General features: G+C 43.6%; 1 protein-coding gene across 1 annotated transcript; it reads right to left on the bottom strand.

Moving 5' to 3' along the window:
- Positions 1 to 259: 259 nt before the first annotated feature.
- Positions 260 to 19,169, bottom strand: tmem185 (transmembrane protein 185). Its single transcript, XM_078207514.1, has 7 exons — positions 19,068 to 19,169; positions 14,464 to 14,640; positions 11,383 to 11,590; positions 10,305 to 10,388; positions 9,138 to 9,314; positions 7,912 to 8,035; positions 260 to 4,375 (listed from the first exon to the last, which is right to left on the bottom strand). The coding sequence occupies exons 1-7, from the start codon at positions 19,103 to 19,105 to the stop codon at positions 4,131 to 4,133; spliced, it is 1,053 nt and encodes a 350-aa protein (XP_078063640.1). The 5' UTR covers positions 19,106 to 19,169; the 3' UTR covers positions 260 to 4,130.
- Positions 19,170 to 21,145: the final 1,976 nt, after the last annotated feature.

Here is a 21,145-nt window from a genome sequence, read left to right on the forward strand (position 1 = left end):
CCTGTATCTCTTACTGCAGGTCTGAGCTGCTCTGCCCCATTTTCCATGCTCTCAAAGAGCGAGTTGCCAGTCAGGACACTGATCACGTGGGCAATTTAGCAACTGCCTTGAGTTGATCAAAATGGATCAGAGTTCCCACCGACATGGGGCATGCACTACCCACCCCCTGCCCCGCCCCCCAACCTGATGTACCCTTGAGGGCAAAATCTGAGCCAATGTGTGCATAGTGCTGGTTTCTGATAAAGGAACAGAATTCAGAAACATTTAGTTATTTTATTTTTACTGAACGTAAAGCAGCATGTACACAATACACATTCACAGATATTACGCAAATATTATTACACAAAAGAAAACAAAACACAAAATGTCAATCTCTGGTCCAACAATAAGTATTTACTATTCTACACAAAATGATTGCACTTTTCCTTCTCAGGCCTGCTGAGAGTTCCTACTTTGCTCCCTCTCCTCCTTGATCAACACACGAATCTGCGCTGCTGAAGGCTTAGAAACTTTTAGGTTTGAAATACTTAACACATCATACCCGTTTACATAACCATTTCATATAGAAAGCACAATTCCCACCCTCCTCTCCCCCTGCAACAGTTTAAGTTTTGGTAAAAACTACATATTGGATATTCATAAAATTAACTTAGTAATACAATTTGAAACAGGAACGACATCTTTTTTGGGGATCCTTGCCATCATATGTGTTGATTTTTTTCATGATGATCCAAGGGAGCTAATCTAGATATAGGTGGCTTGTCAGATGATTCAAGAGTAATTTAAAACGGTAGGCGAAATGAACAAGAAAAGTTTCAATATAACAGCAGCAATGTTGCATTGTGAAACACTGTCTGCAAAACTGGCTAATTTAGGGCAGATAAAATGATTTTTAAAAAGTTGCTACATGAGATGACATCCCAAAACTCAAGACAATTCTGTACAGAAACGACCGATTCACAAGGCCAGAAAATGATAAATCTTTCCTTCAGTGACTGACAATCACTGCTCAAAACATACAGGGATAATTTTCAATTGCAATCTGGTGGAGCGTGACTTTTCCCAATAACGGTGGAAGCTGCCCACTTTATCATCCTGTTGAAATCATTGCACTGAAGATCAGGCACAGCAGGTTAGGAAAAAGTCCATTAGGTTAATGTGACCCCAATGGTGTTCATATGCAGCACCGCCTGCACATACCAGTGATACATTGCGGGGGGGGGGGGGGATTATCTCGTCCCGCCTGCCACAGGAATCATAGTGGGCCTGGGGGGGGGGGGGGGGGGGGGGGTGCAGACCATGCTAAGGTCCATTGACCTCAGGCGGGGCTTTCCGGTTTTGGATTGAGCGCGACTGGAAAAATCCCACCCAATAAAAATCAGAAGGGAAAACATGAAGGGCGAGATATTGGGATCCTAACAATAAAACAGCTTTTAGTGATGAAATGTTAGTATAGATGACAGACACAGACAGGATCTCCAAAAGTACGTCTTGATATAAACTCAGAAACAGCTTTGAAGCCACCAGAAGTTTTATGATTTAAAAAAAACTACAGTGAACCCTACTATAGTGTTGCCCAGCTGTAGTATCACTTTTCTTGTGATCACTCTAAAGACCAAATCAACTTTCTAAATTCAGGTCAGTCAACTGATAATCTCATGGGAGGTCAGGCAGCATCTGTGAGAGGTCACAGAACTGAAATATTCGCCGGAATTCTACCGCCCCGCCTGCCACGGAATTGGAGCGGGCAACGGAAATGTCTGTTGACCTCGGGTGGGAATTTCCAGTCTCGCTCAAGCGAGACTGTAAAATCCCACCCATCAACTCTGCCTCTCTCTCTCGCCACAGATGCTGCCCAACCTGCTGAGCATTTTCAGCATCTTCTGTTTTCATGTCTGATTTTAAGCATCTGAAGTATGTTGGCTTGGATTGTTTGGAAAGGTGAGATAATTAGAAACTTAAGATAGCAGACAATTAGATACCTTTTCACAATTTAGCCAGGCTGGGTTGATGCAAATTAAATGTAGCTTTCCTTAAGTTCACTGCACAGTTTTAGACAATTCAAGATTTGGAGATTGTAGCCGCAAATTTAAGGAAACAGAGTGCAAGTCACTTCATCAGAGATTGTCTACATTAAATAGAATTTTACTTTTCTTTTCCAATCACAATAGAATTTTGCAGGAGGATCATAAGATTGATAGGGCAAATTTTGCAAAGTTAACTCCTGTCTTGGACTGAGATTAACAGTACTGAGTCAGTCACTCAAGATTAGTTGACAATGATGTAGAACAGTTAACTACAGTATTTAAACAGGAAATAGGGCCATTTTATGAACCGCAGTTGAAATAAAAGCATTAAAAAAAGAACCATGATCTCACTGAAAGGCACAGCAGTCTTAAGGAGCCATACAGTTCATTCCTATTTCTTAGGTTCTTACAACACGGTACACAAATTTCATATAATGCAGACATATAAAATTACAAGAACAGATGCTTTGAAACTGGTTTTTGACCTTTGATGCATTGCTAAAGGGACTCATCATTTGGCTCCTTCTGTATCAATAATACCGTACCGTTTCCATAAACCTCAATAAGCTACAATATCTTCCAAACAATCAGAGCATGTGTAAATATCTCAAACCCCATAATATCATTTAAAATGCTTTAGACAGCCATAAACCCCATCACTTTCCATTTACAGATCTAAGCAAGCAGATGTTTCAGTCTCCATTCAAAGAACACACACCCATTAGATCTAGGAGGGGAGCACTGTAGGCTTTGATATATTACAGCAGTCTCTTACATTGCATCCAGCACCTAACCAGGCCCAAACATCCTTTGACAAGGGCAGGTGTTAATTCGACAGGTATTTAAGTTACTCAAAATGTATGATATGCCCTTCACTGGGATTAAACTGGTACCCAATGGTATTGGGTAATGCATTTTAACATGTTACACAACAAAATAGTTATTCAAATTTTTGTTCATGCATTAAAAAGTTACATTTACTTCCTACACAACATGTATTATTGCACTCCATGTCTTTGTTAGGATTAAGACCAAGAACAATGCAATGCATCGGGCACACAGAGAAAATATATTCTTTTCCCTGGATACACAAGAAGCATTCCTAATCCTCTTTCCAGGAAGATTCTCATTAAAAAGGGAGATCATTATACACATGGGTGGTTGCAAACACGTAGTACTATAGAGGTCTCTGTTAAATTACTGAGTCCAGGTTTATAATATTTGAATGGCTTGTCTTCCGTGGAAGGAAAATATTCTAACAAGCTGTGATGAACAGACCCGAATACGTTTTCTGTAAAGACTCAGCACAATGAAGAGGATCAGGCTGAACCAGTATTTTAAAAAAAGCTGCTTCTGTATTTCATGTGAAGCGCTGACTTAAGGTTATTCCCCTAAACATGTGTAAGCACTGCAATCAAAACAGAACTTCAACTGAAGTTGTAAAGTGACTGCATGGATTATCCAATGGTAAATAAAGAATACAGAAGTTTGCCTTTAATTGTCTATTTATAGTAAACAGACATAGATCACCTGCAAGGGGGAAAAGGATGGAGGAACATTTCCAGTTCCTCAGTTCTGAAAAGTCATAACCGTTGCTCCCAATTGTCACTGCAGGCAGACTGGTAATTTGAGCTTTCCCTACCCCATCACTGCTGATTATTATTATGCTCCACTTAGTTCCCCTGAATTCAAAGTTGCTCAATTCTAATTGCCAGTTCATTCAAATTTCTTTTAGCATTAAATTTGCTGTTTTATTTATATCATTCAATTTTTAATATATGCAAAGCTTGCAATTGCCAGGAGTAAGATTATATTAAAATGTGAACCCTGCCTGTTGTCAATGTGGGAATAAAATACCAGCATCTTCCTTTCCTTCTTCTTCAGTGTAACCTTAGTGAAAGCAGTTCTGTTCCCCACTAACAAAAAAAAAAGCCCACGGAAAACAGAAGACTTGATGGATTCAATTTTACATATTTGGCAGCAGAGCTCCATGTGCCAGACCGAGTCCAATTTATACAAGAGCTTAGTGCATGTATAACATAAATGTACCATATCCAGACAGTACTATTTAATTCCCAAGTCTATTACTCTCTCCAATCAACGTTAATCAGGCATGTCAATGTTGAGCTTTTGAGGGGGGACAAAGTATTTCCCAGGGCTCTGGGTGATCACTACCCCAGTCTTTTTATGGAACATTGGGGCTATCTTAGCAGGCTCTGGTACGGGCATCTCCTCAGAGTCTTCGCTGTCATCATGGTGAAGTTCGTACGAAATGTTTCCGTATTCCCGCAGGAAAGGGAAGATCTCCAGAAGGAACTGGCAGAAGTCTTTGCGGATTCCAAACCACCCTACAAAAATAACAAAATTAGCGGACGTGGGAAATTTCAAAAGTCCTTTTGTATCACTGGACAGCTCTATTAGGAATCAAGTCCATTACATTAATACAGTTGACTTTGGTTTGAATCAAAGAATCCCTAGAGTGCAGAAGGAGGCCATTCAGCCCGTCGAGTCTGCACCGACCATGATCCCACCCAGGCCCTAGTCCCGTAACCCCACATATTTACCCTGCTAATACCCCTGACAGTATGAGGCAATTTAGCATGGCCAGTCACCTAACCCGCACATCTTTGGAGTGTGGGAGGAAACCGGAGCACCCGGAGGAAACCCACGCAGACACGGGGAGAACGTGCAAACTCCACACAGACAGTGACCCGAGGCCAGAATTGAACCCGGGTCCCGGCGCCATGAAGCAGCAGTGCTAACCACTGTGCCGCCCACTTTTTAAAGAGTAGGAAATATTGACAGTTTTTAAGTATCAAATTGCAACAATTCAACAGCAAATTCTGGACTCACAAAGTTTGAGATTCTGAACCCCAGCCCATGACCAACCTGGCTTCATTAGAATTCAACAGAGTGAGTCTGTGAACAAAGCAGCATTCTGCTCGGAGGAAAAGATCTCATTCCCAACTTGAACAATTCGATAAAGGCCCAAAACTTTCAATCAGAGCCAATGACCAAGTTGAAAAGGCTGACTTCCGATGGAGAATCCTGCAGAACTCTGTCAGCGCAGAAATCCTCACAGAACAGCAGAGAGAATCTGGGCCAAAGACAAAACCTCTTTTTTCCGGCAGTCACTGCCATATTCTGGTGAATGTTTCAAGCTCTCCAAGTTTCTCAGTGAAAGGGTGGCTTGGGAGTGGGTAGATAGATGAGGTAAATGGGTAGGGTGGGTGGGTCAGGAGAGGTTGTCAGGGTCAGGAGCTAGTCAGGTCTGGTTAGGGGGTTGGGAGAGTTGGGTACTGAGGGGTTAGTCAGGTTGGGTAGGGAAGCGAGTCAGGGTGGTTGAGGGGTGAGCTGCGTCAGTTGTATAGTAACCCGTGTGTCAGACCAGAATTTTTCAGCCTAACATTTTCTGAGAGTGCAGAGAAAGTTTACAAGAATGTGGCCAGAGCTAGAAATGTGAAGCTATGAATAGAGATTGGAGAGGTTGCACTTGTTTTCCTTGGAACAAAGAAGGCTGAGGGGTGATTTGATAGAGGTGGTGTACAAAATTATGAGGGGAAGTGATAGAGTGGACAGGATAAAATTGTTTCACTTGGTGGAGAAGTCTGGAACCGGGGACACTGATTCAAGGTAAGTGGCAGTAGGTGTAGCAGGGACGTGAGGCAGAACTTTTTTACGCAGAGGGTGGTGGGTGTCTGGAATTCGCTGCCCGAGTTGGTGGTGGAGGCAGAGACCCTAAACTCTTTTAAAAAGTACCTGGATCTGCACCTTAAATGCCGTAAGCTACAGGGCTCTGGGCTGGGTGCAGGAAGGTGGGATTAGAAAGGGCACCTGGGTGGACTGAATGGCCTACTTCTGTCCTGTAACTTTTCTATGGTTCCATGGGTAACTATCCAAGTCCGAACTATCTGAAATCTCTGACTCTAACTCAGAGTTGGGGACTTTTTCGGAGGGTCAAAGCAAGTGTGGGAATTTCCCTTTGGAAGTTCAAACTTTCCAGGCAATTCCCACAGAGTCAGCGAGTAGGGCTTCCATGGGATCCCAAAGCGCATCTTGGGAGATACTCCAATCGCTGGCAATCTGGAGACCGGAAGGTGTGAGCCAGCCTCTCCTTCCAACCTTACCCTCTCCATCCCACATGATCAGCTATAACACCGTCTTGGAGGTTTTCAATTCCGACGTGGCAATGTTGGAACAATCAATGGCATTGTCAGCAACAAAAGCTGCTAAATGCCCAAAAACAGTTTTGGCGCTACATCAACACTGAACTACAAAAATAAAACATTCAACCCATATCTTAATCAAAAACAATTCACTCACCCGTACATCCCCGCAGTATCTACTCCATTTAGATATTCTCAGACTCTATTTGTTAGCAAACAAATAAAATTAATTTACCAATTCCAACCTCACTTCCTTCTTCACCCCATCATTATTTTGAACATAGAACATAGAACAGTACAGCACAGAACAGGCCCTTCGGCCCACGATGTTGTGCCGAGCTCTATCTGAAACCAAGATCAAGCTATCCCACTCCCTATCATCCTGGTGTGCTCCATGTGCCTATCCAATAACCGCTTAAATGTTCCTAAAGTGTCTGACTCCACTATCACTGCAGGCAGTCCATTCCACACCCCAACCACTCTCTGCGTAAAGAACCTACCTCTGATATCCTTCCTATATTTTTTTTGAGTATATAAATTACTAGGGACAAATTTTAACCTAACCCTCTCATGGGAAACTGATGGGATTGAGTGCAACACTGGTTTCACACACACACACACACACCCCTCCCCCCCCCCCCACCGACTCTCTCTGTTGAACTCAATGGGGTTAATACCAGGCAAGTTGTAAAACCAATATTCTACCTTTCAGTCAATCCAACTGCAAGGGTGTTAACAACCAAATTGATCATATCATCAATAGGACCAAGTGCAACTCCAACATATAAAATACTCAGGACAAGGTCAGCTACCAACGGACAAGTGGGCAGCACGGTGGCACAGTGGTTAGCACTGCTGCCTTACAGTACCAGGGACATGGGTTCGATTCCGACCTTGGGTGACTGTGTGGAGTTTGCACATTCTCCCTGTGTTTGCTTGGGTTTCCTTCGGGTGCTCTGGTTTCCTCCCGCAGTCCAAAGATGGTTAGGTGGATTGGCCATGGTATATTGCCCCTCAGTGTCCCAAGATGTGTAGGTTAGGTGGATTAGCCATGATAAGTGTGCAGGGTTACGGGGATGGGGTTGCGGTGTGGACCTGGTTAAGACGCTCTGTCGGCGGGTCAGTGCAGACTCAATGGGCTGAATGGCCTCCTTCTGCACTGTAGGGATTCTATAAGTTATCTCAGCTGACCTAATCATTGTGGATAGGGAAGCAAAAACCAACAATAATAATAAAATTGAATTGTCACATGTATTGGGATACAGTGAAAAGTATTGTTTCTTGCGATATATCTAGACAAAACATACCATTCATAGAGTACATAGGGGAGGAGGAAAGGAGAGGGTGCAGAATGTAGTAGTGTTGCAATTACCGATAGGGGGAGGAGAAAGATCAGCTTAATGTGCGGTAGGACCATTCAAAAGTTTGATGCTGCACTTGGTGCTTTTTTTAAATAACTAGCTCTCAAACCAAGGTGCTCGGCACACAGACACAATGTAATACAATGTGACATCAGTTGCGAGCCGTAATACTAAAGTGCAATGAACATTGCTAGTCCAAAATAATATTTAATCAGGATATAGCTATCGTCATTGACCACAAGAAATCCACATTCAGCTCCCATTACAGTAATGAGCCACTGCACTTTCTGTTGTGACAACATGCATCGAAATGATGGGATGTAGAATAAAATTCTAACAAACACTATGGATACTTACAGTGATTCCCTCCTTTCTGTCCAAAGGTTGTTGCCATTAATGTTATCAGAGAAAGCCATAGAGGAATGAAAATTGGAATATATGAAAAGTTATTGTGACCATCCAGTTTGTGAACCAAGAGAATCTGTGGAGAAGAAGAAAAATGATGAGTGTCTGTCGGGGGAGGCTGCACACTCCATACTGGGCAAAGGGAAATGACACGTGTGGCTATTATATATCAGCAGTAACAATGGGAGAGTTTGCATGCTCGTCAAATGCCTGACTGATGAAAAACACTTTCAAATCCAAGTATCAACTTTTTTTTTTACAGTTTATTTATGAGTGACACAAGCAGGTTTACATTAACACTGCAATGAAGTTACTGTGAAAATCCCCTAGTCGCCACACTCCAGCGCCTGTTCGGGTACACTGAGGGAGAATTTAGCATGGACAATACTCCTAACCAGCACGTCTTTTGGACTGTGAGAGGAAACCAGAGCACCCGAAGGAAACCCACGCAGACACAATGAGAATGTGCAGACTCCGCACAGACTGTGACCCAAGCCGGGAATTGAACCCGAGTCCCTGGTGCTGTGAGGCAGCAGTGCTAACTACTGTGCCATCCCTACAGTTGAACTTCTCTTAGAATATAAATAAGCCAGATAGCTCGAGGAAACATACAACGTAGAGAATAAGAGCAGGTGTATAAAGTAGGAAGGAACGCCCGTTGAGATATTAGGAGCAATGGTCAAAAGGGCATCCGGGTGATGTTGTCCACCTTGGTGACTGTGTGGAATCTGCACTTTCTCCCCGTGTCTGCGTGGGTTTCCTGCGGGTGCTCCGGTTTCCTTCCCCAGTCCAAAGAAAGTCCAAAAGACTTTGTATTGCTACAAAGTGGCACCAGAGATCTGAGGTCGAAGATTATATGACCAAATTCAGCTGAGATACACGGGAGGAGGGCAGCTGAACTGGGGTTTCATGCCTTGTCGCGGCAGCTTCCAGACTTCTACTGACCATTTTGCTTTTAAGCATGACTTGCAAAAACACAATGCTTGTCAGCCCTTTTTTGTGCCGGGTTAATCAAGCAAACTGGCAAACCCTGAAAATTCCCTCAATGAATGAAACTGTCCACTACGTGTCAATGTATCTCCAGCAATGAAAATCAGATCAACTGATCACTTGAAAAGAGGCGACACTTTAGTCATTGAAGAACCCAATGACCCCATTACCAAAACCAAGTTACAAACCTCAAAGGTCAAAAGCGGAACAACAATGGTCATCCAGCTGATGGCCATTGTAACGTGGGTCCGTCTTTGTTCAGCTATCACATCCATAGACCGCAGGAATAGTACCGACCACACAATGTAGTAGAGCACCACTAGGCAGAGAAACGACATCAGGATCCATAAAGGAACACAGACCACCTACAAAAAGAATCAACAACATTGGGCTGAAGAAACGATACTGGCTTTAAAACTAATTTTCCTGCATTTACACATTCGCTCACAATAGCAATATGTGCTACTTATGATGAGGTTTGATAATTCTATGCCTGTTGGCGACTTTGAAGACACAACAACAGCAATGCATATATTACAATCTCAGAACATCACAAACAGCTCAGCTTGCTTCGTGGGCCTTGTAAGCTGCTTATTGCACATTGTGCATGGCAGATTGTGCATGGCTATTTGCTTCTCCATAAGCAGCCAACAAATTTATCTGCATAGCTTTTAGCAGTCGACAGAATAAAACTTTCCAAGTCTAACGTGTAATGTGAAAAGAAATGTAGATCCTCCTGAAGCAGCTTATTAGAATTAGTTCATGTACCAGCAAATGGAGCGTGTGCCGAGTACATATGAACAGCCAGCTGTACTTTCATTCAGCACATATTGTCCTCATTGGAACAGGGAGATAGTTCAACAAGCAGGTCATGTCCGTGTTAAGAGACACTTCAATACAATATTCAATATTAGTAATGGACTGTGGAAGGGAAGCTGCTGTCAGATTCAATTTTGTCCATTGCAAGGGCTCAGAATCTCTTTGGAGCAGGAAGATATCACAAGAACAGGAGGAGACCAGTTAGCCCCTCGTGTCTGCTCCACATTTCAATTATTATTTCATTGCTGATGCTTCTCTCAATTTTCTTTGCCCATCTTAGCTCCAAATCTCATGACACTTACCCAACCAAAATCCACTAATCTTAGGACTGACAGCTCCTAATTGTCCCTCTGCATCTGCAGCCTTTTGAAGGTGGGGAGTGGGGGAGGGTGAAATTCCAAAATTCCCTGCCTTTGCGTGGCAAAGGTTGTGCCCAATTTCCCTCAGCTTGGCTCGAATCCTAAGATCATGCCACCTTGCTTTTGATCCCCACAGAAAAGAAATGCAAAGCAATCGATAAATAAAAGAAAAATTACCAGCCAAGGCCACTTGATGATTTCATCCAGTCTTAGTGCGATGAATATGAACTGAAGAATGTTCACAGAACACAGGATTTCTAACTGGTATCCAGATTTAAAAGAAAAAAAATGTTACGCAGGCAATCATAAAACACTTTAAGATGGTCACAAGTATGCACAATACTATTTATCTGTAATTAGATATAACTTTAAATTTAACCCATTACGTCAGTCAGTCAGATTTTGTTTGTAGTAACAGATGTGTGACAGCCAAAGGCGGCTCTAATTCCATTGATCAGGTTGGAGTATAAGAGTTATTCTGACCATCTCATACTATTATATGAGCATTCTTTGAATTGAATTGATTTATTATTGTTACATGTATTGGGATACAGTGTGAAAAGTATTGTTTCTTGCGCGCTATTCAGGCAAAACATACCATTCATAGAGTACATTCTCTTTTCCATCTTCTTCCGTCGGGAAAAAGATACAAAAGTCTGAGGTCACGTACCAACTGACTCAAGAACAGCTTCTTCCCTGCTGCTGTCACCGACTTTTGAATGGACCCACCTTGCATCAAGTTGATCTTTCTCTACACCCTAGCTATGACTGTAACACTACATTCTGCACTCTCGCGTTTCCTTCTCTATAAACGGTATGCTTTGTCTGTATAGCGCGCAAGAAACAATACTTTTCACTTGTATGTTAATACATGTGACAATAATAAATAAAATCAAACATGGGGAGGAGGAAAGGATAGGATGCAGAATGTAGTGTTGAAGTTACAGTTAGGATGCAGAGAAAGATCAGCTTAATATGTGATAGGACCATTTAAAAGTCTGATGGCAGCAGGAGGGAAGAAGCTGTTCTTCAATGTACTGTAATCTGCGCATCATATTTTAACAACGACTTGGCATTTTTATAGCGCCTGCCACATCGGAAACCATCCCAAAGTGCTTTGCAGGAACAACTGTCAAACAATAATTTGACACCAAGTCACATAAGGAGATATCAGGACAGTTCACCAAAAGCTTGGTCAAGGAGCTATCACATCAAATACAAAATTAGCGCGACTGACAAAGCGAGTGCGTCTTACCTCCAAGGAGCGATCATGTCGAAATCCCCACACACAGGCAGCCACTGACACCGGGGACACAAAGAACAGCGGCATGAAGACAAGCAGCCAGAAGTGGGTGCCTCGTTCAATCCGGTCACACACCAGAACTTCAAACATCAGCAACAATAGGTGGATTCCCACAGCTATAAGCATTGCTTTAAATTCCACACAGGTTTCTCCCTCAGCCCTGCATTAAAAACAGAGATAAACACCAGGAACAAAGAATAAATCAGGAAGCATTTTCACTTTCACACCAGGTGAACCTTTCAGTAAACTTATTAATAATGTAATCAAGTTAATAGAGACTAAATAAGAGGATGCAGAATCAGTGTGTTTTTTTCACTTTGAAAGGAGGGGGGAAATGGGACCGATTAGATAGCTCCTTAAAGAGCTGGCCTAGCACCATGGACCGAATGGTGCTTTATTGTGGCCTATCAGTTTGCAACCTGCGTTTATATAGCATCTTTAAGAATACAAAGCATCTCAGGACTAGTACCAAACAAAATTTGATTAACTTTCACGTTAATTTGCTTGGTACAAAGGATCATTTTGAATTTCGGCGATAACCAAGGATCAAATGACTTTTTGTTATTGTGCTATAGAACTTCCAGTGGATACCAAATGATTAATGATTCAACATACTTCAACCGTAATAATAAGGGCTTAGAAGAAAAACTATTTCTAAGTTAGAAAGCCAGTCAGCCAATTAGTCAGCCAGCCAATTAGGCACCAGAGTGTGGCGACTAGGGGATGTTCACAGTGACTTTTTGCAGTGTCAATGTTTGAAGTTTATTTATTAGTGTCACAAGTAGGCTTACATTCACACTGCAATGAAGTTACTGTGAAAATCCCCTAGTCGCCACACTCTGGCACAGAGGGAGGATTTAGCATAGCCAGTGCACCTAACCGGCACGTCTTTTAGACTGAGGGGGGAAACCGGTACACCCGGAGGAAACCCACGCAGACATGGGGAGAACATGCAAACTCCACACAGACAGTCACCCAAGCCGAGAATCGAATCTGGGTCCCTGGCGCTGTGAGGCAGCAGTGCTAACCACAGTGCCACCGTGCCGTGTGACACTAATAAATTAACTTAACTTAGTGTAGCATCTTGCTTTTTTAAAAATTAAACTTAGCCACAGAATTGACTTTTCTGTGTTTGAAATCTTTTCAACAATATTTTGCTCCAAAGGCTTGGAGAGTGAGAAGCAGATTCAATCAGGAGGGCGATCAGAATGCTGAGTACAACAGCCTGAAACAAAATAATCCCCTGCCTGTTGCTTGCTGCTCCATCTTAGGGGTGACAGAGGGACGAGAGGTATGTAAATGGGGGGCAATGGCATTCTTTATGAATGGCCATTCTTGCTGGCAATCATAAGAAAGTTTCAGTGCTTTAAATACATCCCAATTTTCTGACTGGATAAACCAAATTATTTAGCACATTGGAAATCAGATCAAGGAGGGAAAGGCAGTTTCACTGAGCATGCACCATTAGACCTCACACAGACCAGCTCTGTAGCACAATGGGCTTACACAGAGGTAGGGGAAGGGTGTGTGTGTGTCCGTCCGCGTGTGTGTCCATGTGTTCACGATATATATTGTTAATAAAATGATCATCGAATGAGTTCAGTGACTCTGAATTCAGTTAGCCTGATTACGAAATATTGCCAATGCTGCTCCTGTCTTCCTGCTATTCCTTCCAATGTGTAATTTTCGCTCCAGTAACCCTACATCAAAAGGCAAATTATACCAACCATTAAATCTACAGGGCCAGAGGGAAAGACCAAGGGAGTGAAATAATAGGATTTCTTTTTTCTAAAAGAGCCAGCACAGGCACAAAGGGCCAAATGGCCTCTGCTGTGTTGTACAATTGTATGAATCTACAATTGAAGAGAAGGAATAATTTGGTGGACAGGGTCCATGGAGTAGCACACAGCTCTGTCATCTCCAGGAGCTGAGTTCAAATCCAGTGAAAACTAATGAGCTACGTTACCTCTTTCTGTCAGATACCCAAAATCTCAAGGGAGGAGTTTGGGGATAAATAAGTTTAAGTTTATTTATTAGTGTCACAAGCAGGCTGACATTAACACTGCAATGAAGCTACTGTGAAAATCCCCTAGTCGCCACACTCCAGCGCCTGTTTGGGTACACTGAGGGAGAATTTAGCATGGCCAACGCATCTAACCAGCACATCTTTCGGATCGTGGAAGGAAACCGCAACACCCAGAGGAAACCCATGCAGACACGGGGAGAACGTGCAGACTCCGCACAAACAGTGACACAAACCGGGACTTGAACCCGGATCTCTGGCGGTGCGAGGCAGCAGTGTCTAACCACTGTGCCACCTCACCACAGGATTCCTAAAAAGCCCACAGTGAATAGCGCAAATCTGCTCACAATTTGGCACAAACCTTCTGAGACCACAAGGTAGTTTTTGTAGAAAATAGGAAAGTTCATTCTGGTGCAGCATTGCCTAAAGTGCCGCGCTGAACCTTATTCTGCGTCTGCCCAAGTGCTATGATAAGACCCTGAGGAGCTCAGTGCTGACACGGGCAGAGCGAAACAAGAACAAAAAGGTCCCATTCCTCTCCTGGCTGAAACAACTCGAACACAAAATGCTCTGGGAGCTAGAATCCGAGATCAAAACAGGAAGTGCTGCAAGTGCAGCATCAGCGGAGGAAATCTGCATCTAAAGTCATTGATTTTACACAGCCTCTCTCTCAACGGATGCTGTCAGACCTGCTGAACATTTCCAGCGTTTTCTGTTTTTAACAAGCTGTTAACAGGATTTTGTTATGGAAATGCTTTCATCCAGAGCAGCAAAGGTAAACTCACTGCTCTTTGGCCCCTGAGGTATAATGGCATTTCACCACCACTGCTTTGTACGATGACAAACTCAGTAACACAAACCATTGCTGGCTGGAGGCTGCACTCTGTACGGAATGAGATCCTTGGAGGCATTTTTCAAATGAAACCTCCCAGCTGCCTTGGTGAATCCTGGGTGCCATCATCAATATACTCAGTGTCACTGGAAGCATGGCATTTGCAGACACTCCTCACCTGTACTGTGGATTTCGAGCCCACACTCCGGTTCCCACCGAGGCTCCTATGATCACCATGAGCTTCCATAGCCAGACCGGTGTAAAGACAGCCCAGTAACTCCACTGGATAATTCCATCCAGGCGGAGAGAAAGCAAGACTGAGAACAGGAGCAGGCAGGCATATATCAGGAACTTGCTGCAACAGAGAGAGAGAGAGAGAGAGAGAGAGAGCCGTCATTACTGTAATAAAATAAAGGCAAAATATTGTGGATGCTGGAATCTGAAACAAAAACAGAAAATCATCCAGACTCGAAACGTCGGCTCTATTCTCTCTCCACAGGTGCTGTCAGACCTGCTGAGTTTTTCCAGCATTTTCTGTTTTTATTCATATCACACTAGGTGCTCATTTTACATCAGGTGGGTAGATCAGCTTCTACTTGAGCCGAGTAGCACGAGGCTGCATAAATAGGAACAACATTCTTTTATTTATTCTCAACATAGACACAGAAGTGAAATCCTACCACTCTTCTCATAACATAATGTTGGAAAGTGACAATCAGAGGTAAGAGGCAGAAGTAACACCTATCAATTAGGACATTTTGGTGAGTATTTTTTAAAGAAATATATATATATATATATATATCTTCATGTCCATAGACTTAAGTTAAAGTTTATTTATTAGTTACTAGTAAGGCTTACATTAACACTGCAATGAAGTTACTGTGAAATTGCCCTAGTCTCCACACTCCGGCGCCTGTTCGGGTCAATGCACCCAATCAGCATGGCTTTCGGACAATGGGAGGAAACCGGAGCACCCGGAGGAAACCCACACAGACACGGGGAGAATGTGCAGACTCCATACAGATAGTGACCCAAGCCGGGAATCGAACCCGGGTCCCTGGCGCTGTGAGGCAGCAGTGCCAACCACTGTGCCACCCCGGCAACTTCACTGCAATCAAAACAACTGAAACAATGTGCATGAAGTGCACAGTTTCCACCCCTGGCATTAAGGAAGCAGTCCCTTCACATTGAATCATCTGACCTTTCCACTCCCCTCTCCAGGGATTGATTTGTCTTCATTGTCAATGATGCTGAAGCCATGGCAACCTCTGGCTTTTTTAATTTTTTATCCATAACAGTCAACATAATAAACTATTTATAATGCTCCTTTCTGGCATTTCGTGCATGCTTTCCTCAGAATATTCATGCATCTGCGCCAACAACTGACTGGTCTCACTGCTTGAACTGCAGAAAGATTTAATAGCAGCATCAGTAACTACCAGAAGTCAAACTAGACAACAACCATTGATAAATATTTCCATTTAGCACTTGTATTTCTGCAAAATAATTCATGCTATTTCCTCAAAGACTCTCAGGAGCAAATCTTCAAGATGATGAAGTCAACCTATTATAGATTTCCAACCAGCTCTCTTAATTTGGATCTTCACCAGACACACCAATGTCTGTAGTGTCCTAGACCTTTTGCCTGTATCTCAAATTCGGACAATATCTCTCAGCGTTCAGAATATGATAAATTAATGCAGGCATTACCATAGAATCATCATAGAATGATGGTGACATAGAATGACAGTGCAGGGGGAGGCCATTCAGCCCATCGTGTCTGCACTGACTCTCCAAAAGAGCATCTTACCAAGGCCCACCCTGTGCCCTATTCCCCGTAACCCCACACATTTGCCCCACTAATCCCCCTAAGTCTACACATCTTTGCACACTAAGGGGCAATTTAGCATTGCCAATCCCACCTAACCTGCATAACTTTGGGCTGTGGGAGGAAACCGGAGCACCTGGACGGAACCCATGCAGATATGGGGGGGAAGGTGCAAACTCAACACAGACAGTGACCCATGGCTAGAATTTAACCCGGGTCCCTAGTGCTGTGAGGCAGCCAGGGATTAACCACTGCGAGCCACCCAGAGTTTGGTTCCAGTGGATAGGCACAAGGTCCCTTAGAGAAGACACTTGACACAGTTGTGTATTATTTGAGTATGGTGTTGGGCTGTATTGAAATTAGGTGCTAACATTGTCTGAAATATCTCTTGGACACTTTATCTGAGCACAAGGTTTGCAAACATGCCCAAGTGTGCTTACACTTTCAAAACATTCGAACATCAATCAGATAAATTTGAATTTCTGTGCATATTTATAAGTTCCCTTGGTGGCTCTGTGCAATTCACAGCAGCAGGCAGCCTGCAACATGCTAAAGCATTCTCTGTAGCTGCTGCTCTCAGATTGCTTGCACAGAATACCCAACTATATTAGGACAGCCACAGTGTGTCAGCCTGACCTCTTCTCAAACAGTCAGAAATCCTAGTTTTTTGGAGGAAGGTCCTGAGAGAGAGAGTGCCTGCACTAACAATCTATACTTTCATTCCCAAGATACCATGGCTCTCGTAGGAGGCTCCAAGCCACCTAAACCTGTAAACCATCCAGTTTGCCTGCCCCTGTTCAATGGTGTACATTAATTAAAATTGGCAACAAATTCAGGTGACAATCAACCAAACCGAGATACAGCACAGTCCTTGTATTTTTAATTCCCAAATCCTCCCAAACTGAAAAAAAAGTTCCAAAGCATTTCCAGGAAAAGTTTTTTTTAAGTTACTTAAGTTTATTCATTAGTCACAGTAGACTGACATTAACACTGCAATTAAGCTATCATGAAAATTCCTAGTCGCCACACTTTGGCGCTTGTTTGGATATACCGAGGGAGAATTTAGCATGACCAGCAAGTCTTTCAGACTGTGGGAGGAAACCAGAGCACCAGGAGGAAACCCACACAGACCTGGGGAGACTGTGCAGACAGTATCCAAGCTGGGAATCGAACCTGGGTTCCTGGCGCTGTGAGGCAGCAGTGCTAAATACTGTGCCACTGTACTGCCTCTGGGGGCAATTGGAACTTGCACCACACTGTGATGTACCAGAATTATGTTTATATACCCACTAATCTGGTGCTGGGATTTAACAATGTGCACACTTCTCCACACAAACAAAAGTAAAATACTGTAGATGCTGGAAATCTGAAATTTAAAGAAATGTTAGAAAAAGGATCTGTGGACACTTCATCACGCCTCGTGTCCATTCCATTCCACTGGCAGGAGACAAGATTTCAAGTGTAAACAAGTCTGACAAAGTAATTATTTTTCTACCTGCTGCAGCAACTCTCTCTCTCTGCTCAGAAAACTGGCTCAAAACTCAGATAATCATACCTAGGTATGCAGGCTTTAACTGGGGTACCTGAGAATTATAATCCAGATAAATAACAATCCATATAATTGAGCTGTGGCTCTGTTGGTCGCACTTTCGCTTTTGAGTCAGAAGTGGCTCACAATTTGGGAATGAAAATACATGTAGACTGTCTCTGGTTTGTCTGATTGTCACATGCATTTGTTGCAAAAACAACAGCGAACAGTGTCAGGTTGACTAAAAAGGTAACTTGGTCCCCCCGAGAAGGGTTTAAGTCCCACTCCAGCTGACTACAACAATCAAGGTAGTAACTCTAGCGCAGTATTGAGGGAGTGCCACACTGTCAAAGGTGCCATCGGTCGAATGAGACATTAAACCGAGACCTTGTCTGTCCTGTCATGCAGATATAAAAGATCCCATGGCACCATTTTGAATCGCAGGCAAGTTCTCCCCAGTGTCCTGGTCAATAGGGGCAGCACAGTGGGTAGCACTGCTGCCTCACAGCGCCAGGGACTCGGGTTTGATTCCTGACTTGGGTCACTGTCTGTGCAGAGTCTGCACGTTCTCCCCGTGTCTGCGTGGGTTTCCTCCGGGTGCTCCGGTTTCCTTTCTCAGTTTGAAAGACTTGCTGGTTAGGTGTATTGGCCATACCAAATTCTCCCTCAGTGTACCTGAACAGGTGCCAGAGTGTGGCGACTAGGGGATTTTCACAGTAACTTCATTGCAGTGTTAATGTAAGCCTACTTGTGACACTGATAAATAAACTTTAAAAACTTAATTATCCCTCAATCAACATCACGAAAAAGACTGTCTAGTCACAGTCACATTGCTGTTCATGGGATCCTGCTGAGCAAACATTGGCTGCTGTGTTTCCAATGTTACAAATGACTCCAATTCAAAACATTTTCAAAGAGTTTGGGGAGGGTTGGTGATCTTGAAAGGCGCTATACAAATGCAAGTCTTGCTTAATTACACACCACTCAGCAAGTATTCAACCCTAGTATTTGCTAATTATCTCTATGAATTGTAAACAAACATCAAGATACATTTTCTTTTACAAAATTGCTATTATTTATAAGGCTTTTGTTGCAATGTTGGGCTGCTTGTAGGTGCTGATACAAAAACAGCATTAGAAACTGGGCTGAAATGTTTGGACACCAGCTTTTACAACTGCACTTTTACTTTTTTTTATATAAGTGGCTAGACATTTCCAGTCAGTGATTCTTCTAAATCTGAAGCCTGACTGATGCTGCAGAAAGTCACCAGGGATCACAGGCTGGCAGCACAGAGCAGGCAGCAACACTAACCCAAGACCGAGGCTTCTGTGGAGCACATTAGGCCTTCCTTGCTTATTCTTCCCTCCCCAGCAGCGGCCTCCCGCCCTCCCTGTCCCCTCGAGCGGTGTGAAAGGCTCGTCTTTACCTGGGGTTGAAGTCCTGGAAGAGCCCGCGGAGATTCATGGCTGTGTAAATACCCAGAACAAGTCGCTGAGAGCCGGCTCCAATCCCTCCCTCCTCTCCTCTTCCTGCTCCCTGGAGACGGTGTCATCAATAGACCCGCCTCTCGACACAAGGTGCCAAACTATCCTTGTCTACTCCTTACCCAACACAACTGAAGCAAGACAAATCTCTTTGACACACAAAAAAACCCAAATAATTAAACACAGAATAGGTCCAATTCACTGCAGGTATTAAACATTTCACAATATAAAATAATGCTATCATAAGAGGTCTACAAAATTATGAGAGGCACAGATAGGGTGGACAGTCAGAGGGTTTTTCCCAGGGTGATAGGGTCGACTGCAAGAGGGACAAATTCAAGGTGAGATAAGCTGGATAGTCGGAGGCTTTTTGCCAGGGTGGAAGGGTCTGCTACAAGATGGACAGGTTCAAGGTGAGATAAGCTGGATAGTCGGAGGCTTTTTGCCAGGGTGGAAGGGTCTACTACAAGATGGACAGGTTCAAGGTGAGATAAGCTGGATAGTTGGAGGCTTTTTGCCAGGGTGGAAGGGTCTACTACAAGATGGACAGATTCAAGGTGAGATAAGGTGGATAGTCGGAGGCTTTTTCCCAGGGTGGAAGGGTCTGCTACAAGATGGACAGGTTCAAGGTGAGATAAGATGGATAGTCGGAAGCTTTTTTCCAGGGTAGAAAAGGGCACAGGTTCAGGGTAAGAGGGGGAAAGTTGGGGAGACGCGTTTCACACAGAGGGCGGTGGGTGCCTGGAACGCACTGCCAGTGGAGGTGGTGGAAGCAGGCACATTTTAGTATATTTTATTAGTGTGACAAGTAGGCTTGCATTAACACTGCAGTGAAGTTACTGTGAAAATCCCCTAGTCGCCACACTCTGGCTTCTGTTCGAGTACACCGAGGGAGAATTTAGCATGGTCAGTGCACCTAACCAGCACATCTTTTGGACTGTGGGAGGAATACAGAGCACCCGGAGGAAATCCACGCAGACTCAAGGTGAACGTGCAGACTGCACAGACAGTGATCCAAGCCGGGAATTGAACTCGGGTGCCTGGCGCTGCTAACCACTGTGCCACCCAAAATTACGAGAGGTATAGATAGAGCGGATAGTTGGAGGTGTTTTCCCAGGGTGTAAAGGTGGAGGTGGTGGAAGCAGGCACATTAGCAATATTCAAGGTGTATCTTGATAGACACATGAATGGAAGTTGAACAGAGGGATAGAAACTACATATGGGCAATAAGTAGTGGGTCTAAATAAGGGCTAGGGATCAGCGCTGTAGAGTTCTTTCTTCTTCTTATTCTGTACAAGTTTATATGTTGTCATATGTAGAGGCATTGACTTTTTTTTAATTTTTAAAACATCCACTCTAAACTGCATAACTCAACCAGTTGGATAATTTCAAGAGTGAAATTCAGGAACACATCAGACAAAGAGCGGTAGACGTTTGGAACTCTCTTCTGCAAATAGCCATAGATGTTATTATTGCTGTTAATCTTAACACTGAGATCAATAAGTTTTTGTTACCCACAGGCATGAAGGAATGTGGGACAAATGAGTATGGAGTTAGGTCGCAGAACAGCCATGATCTCATTGAATGGGAAAACAGGCTCGAGGAGCTAAATGACCTACCCCTGTTTCTACGTTTGGCACGATGGGCAGCACGGTGACACTGCTGCCTCACAGTGCCAGGGACCCGGGATCGATTCCGGTCTTGGGTGACTGTGTGGCGTCTGCACGTTCTGCCCTGTCTGCGTGGGTTTCCTCTGGGTGCTCCTGTTTCCATCCCAGTCCAAAGATGTGCAGGTTAGGTGGATTAGCGGGGTAAATACGTGGGGTTATGGGAATAGGGTGGGGAGGGGGCTGGGTAAGATGCTCTTTTGGAGAGTCGGTGCAGACTCAATGGGCTGAATGGCTTCCTTCTGCACTGTAGAGATTCTATGGATTCTATATGGAGCTTTCAAGATAGAAAAAAATCCAAGGCGCTGTACAAACAGTTTGGTTTGAACGAAGATCTTAAAGGTGGAACAGGA

The sequence above is a fragment of the Mustelus asterias genome, unplaced genomic scaffold (assembly GCF_964213995.1).
Source record: "Mustelus asterias unplaced genomic scaffold, sMusAst1.hap1.1 HAP1_SCAFFOLD_2408, whole genome shotgun sequence".
Lineage (NCBI taxonomy): Eukaryota > Metazoa > Chordata > Chondrichthyes > Carcharhiniformes > Triakidae > Mustelus > Mustelus asterias.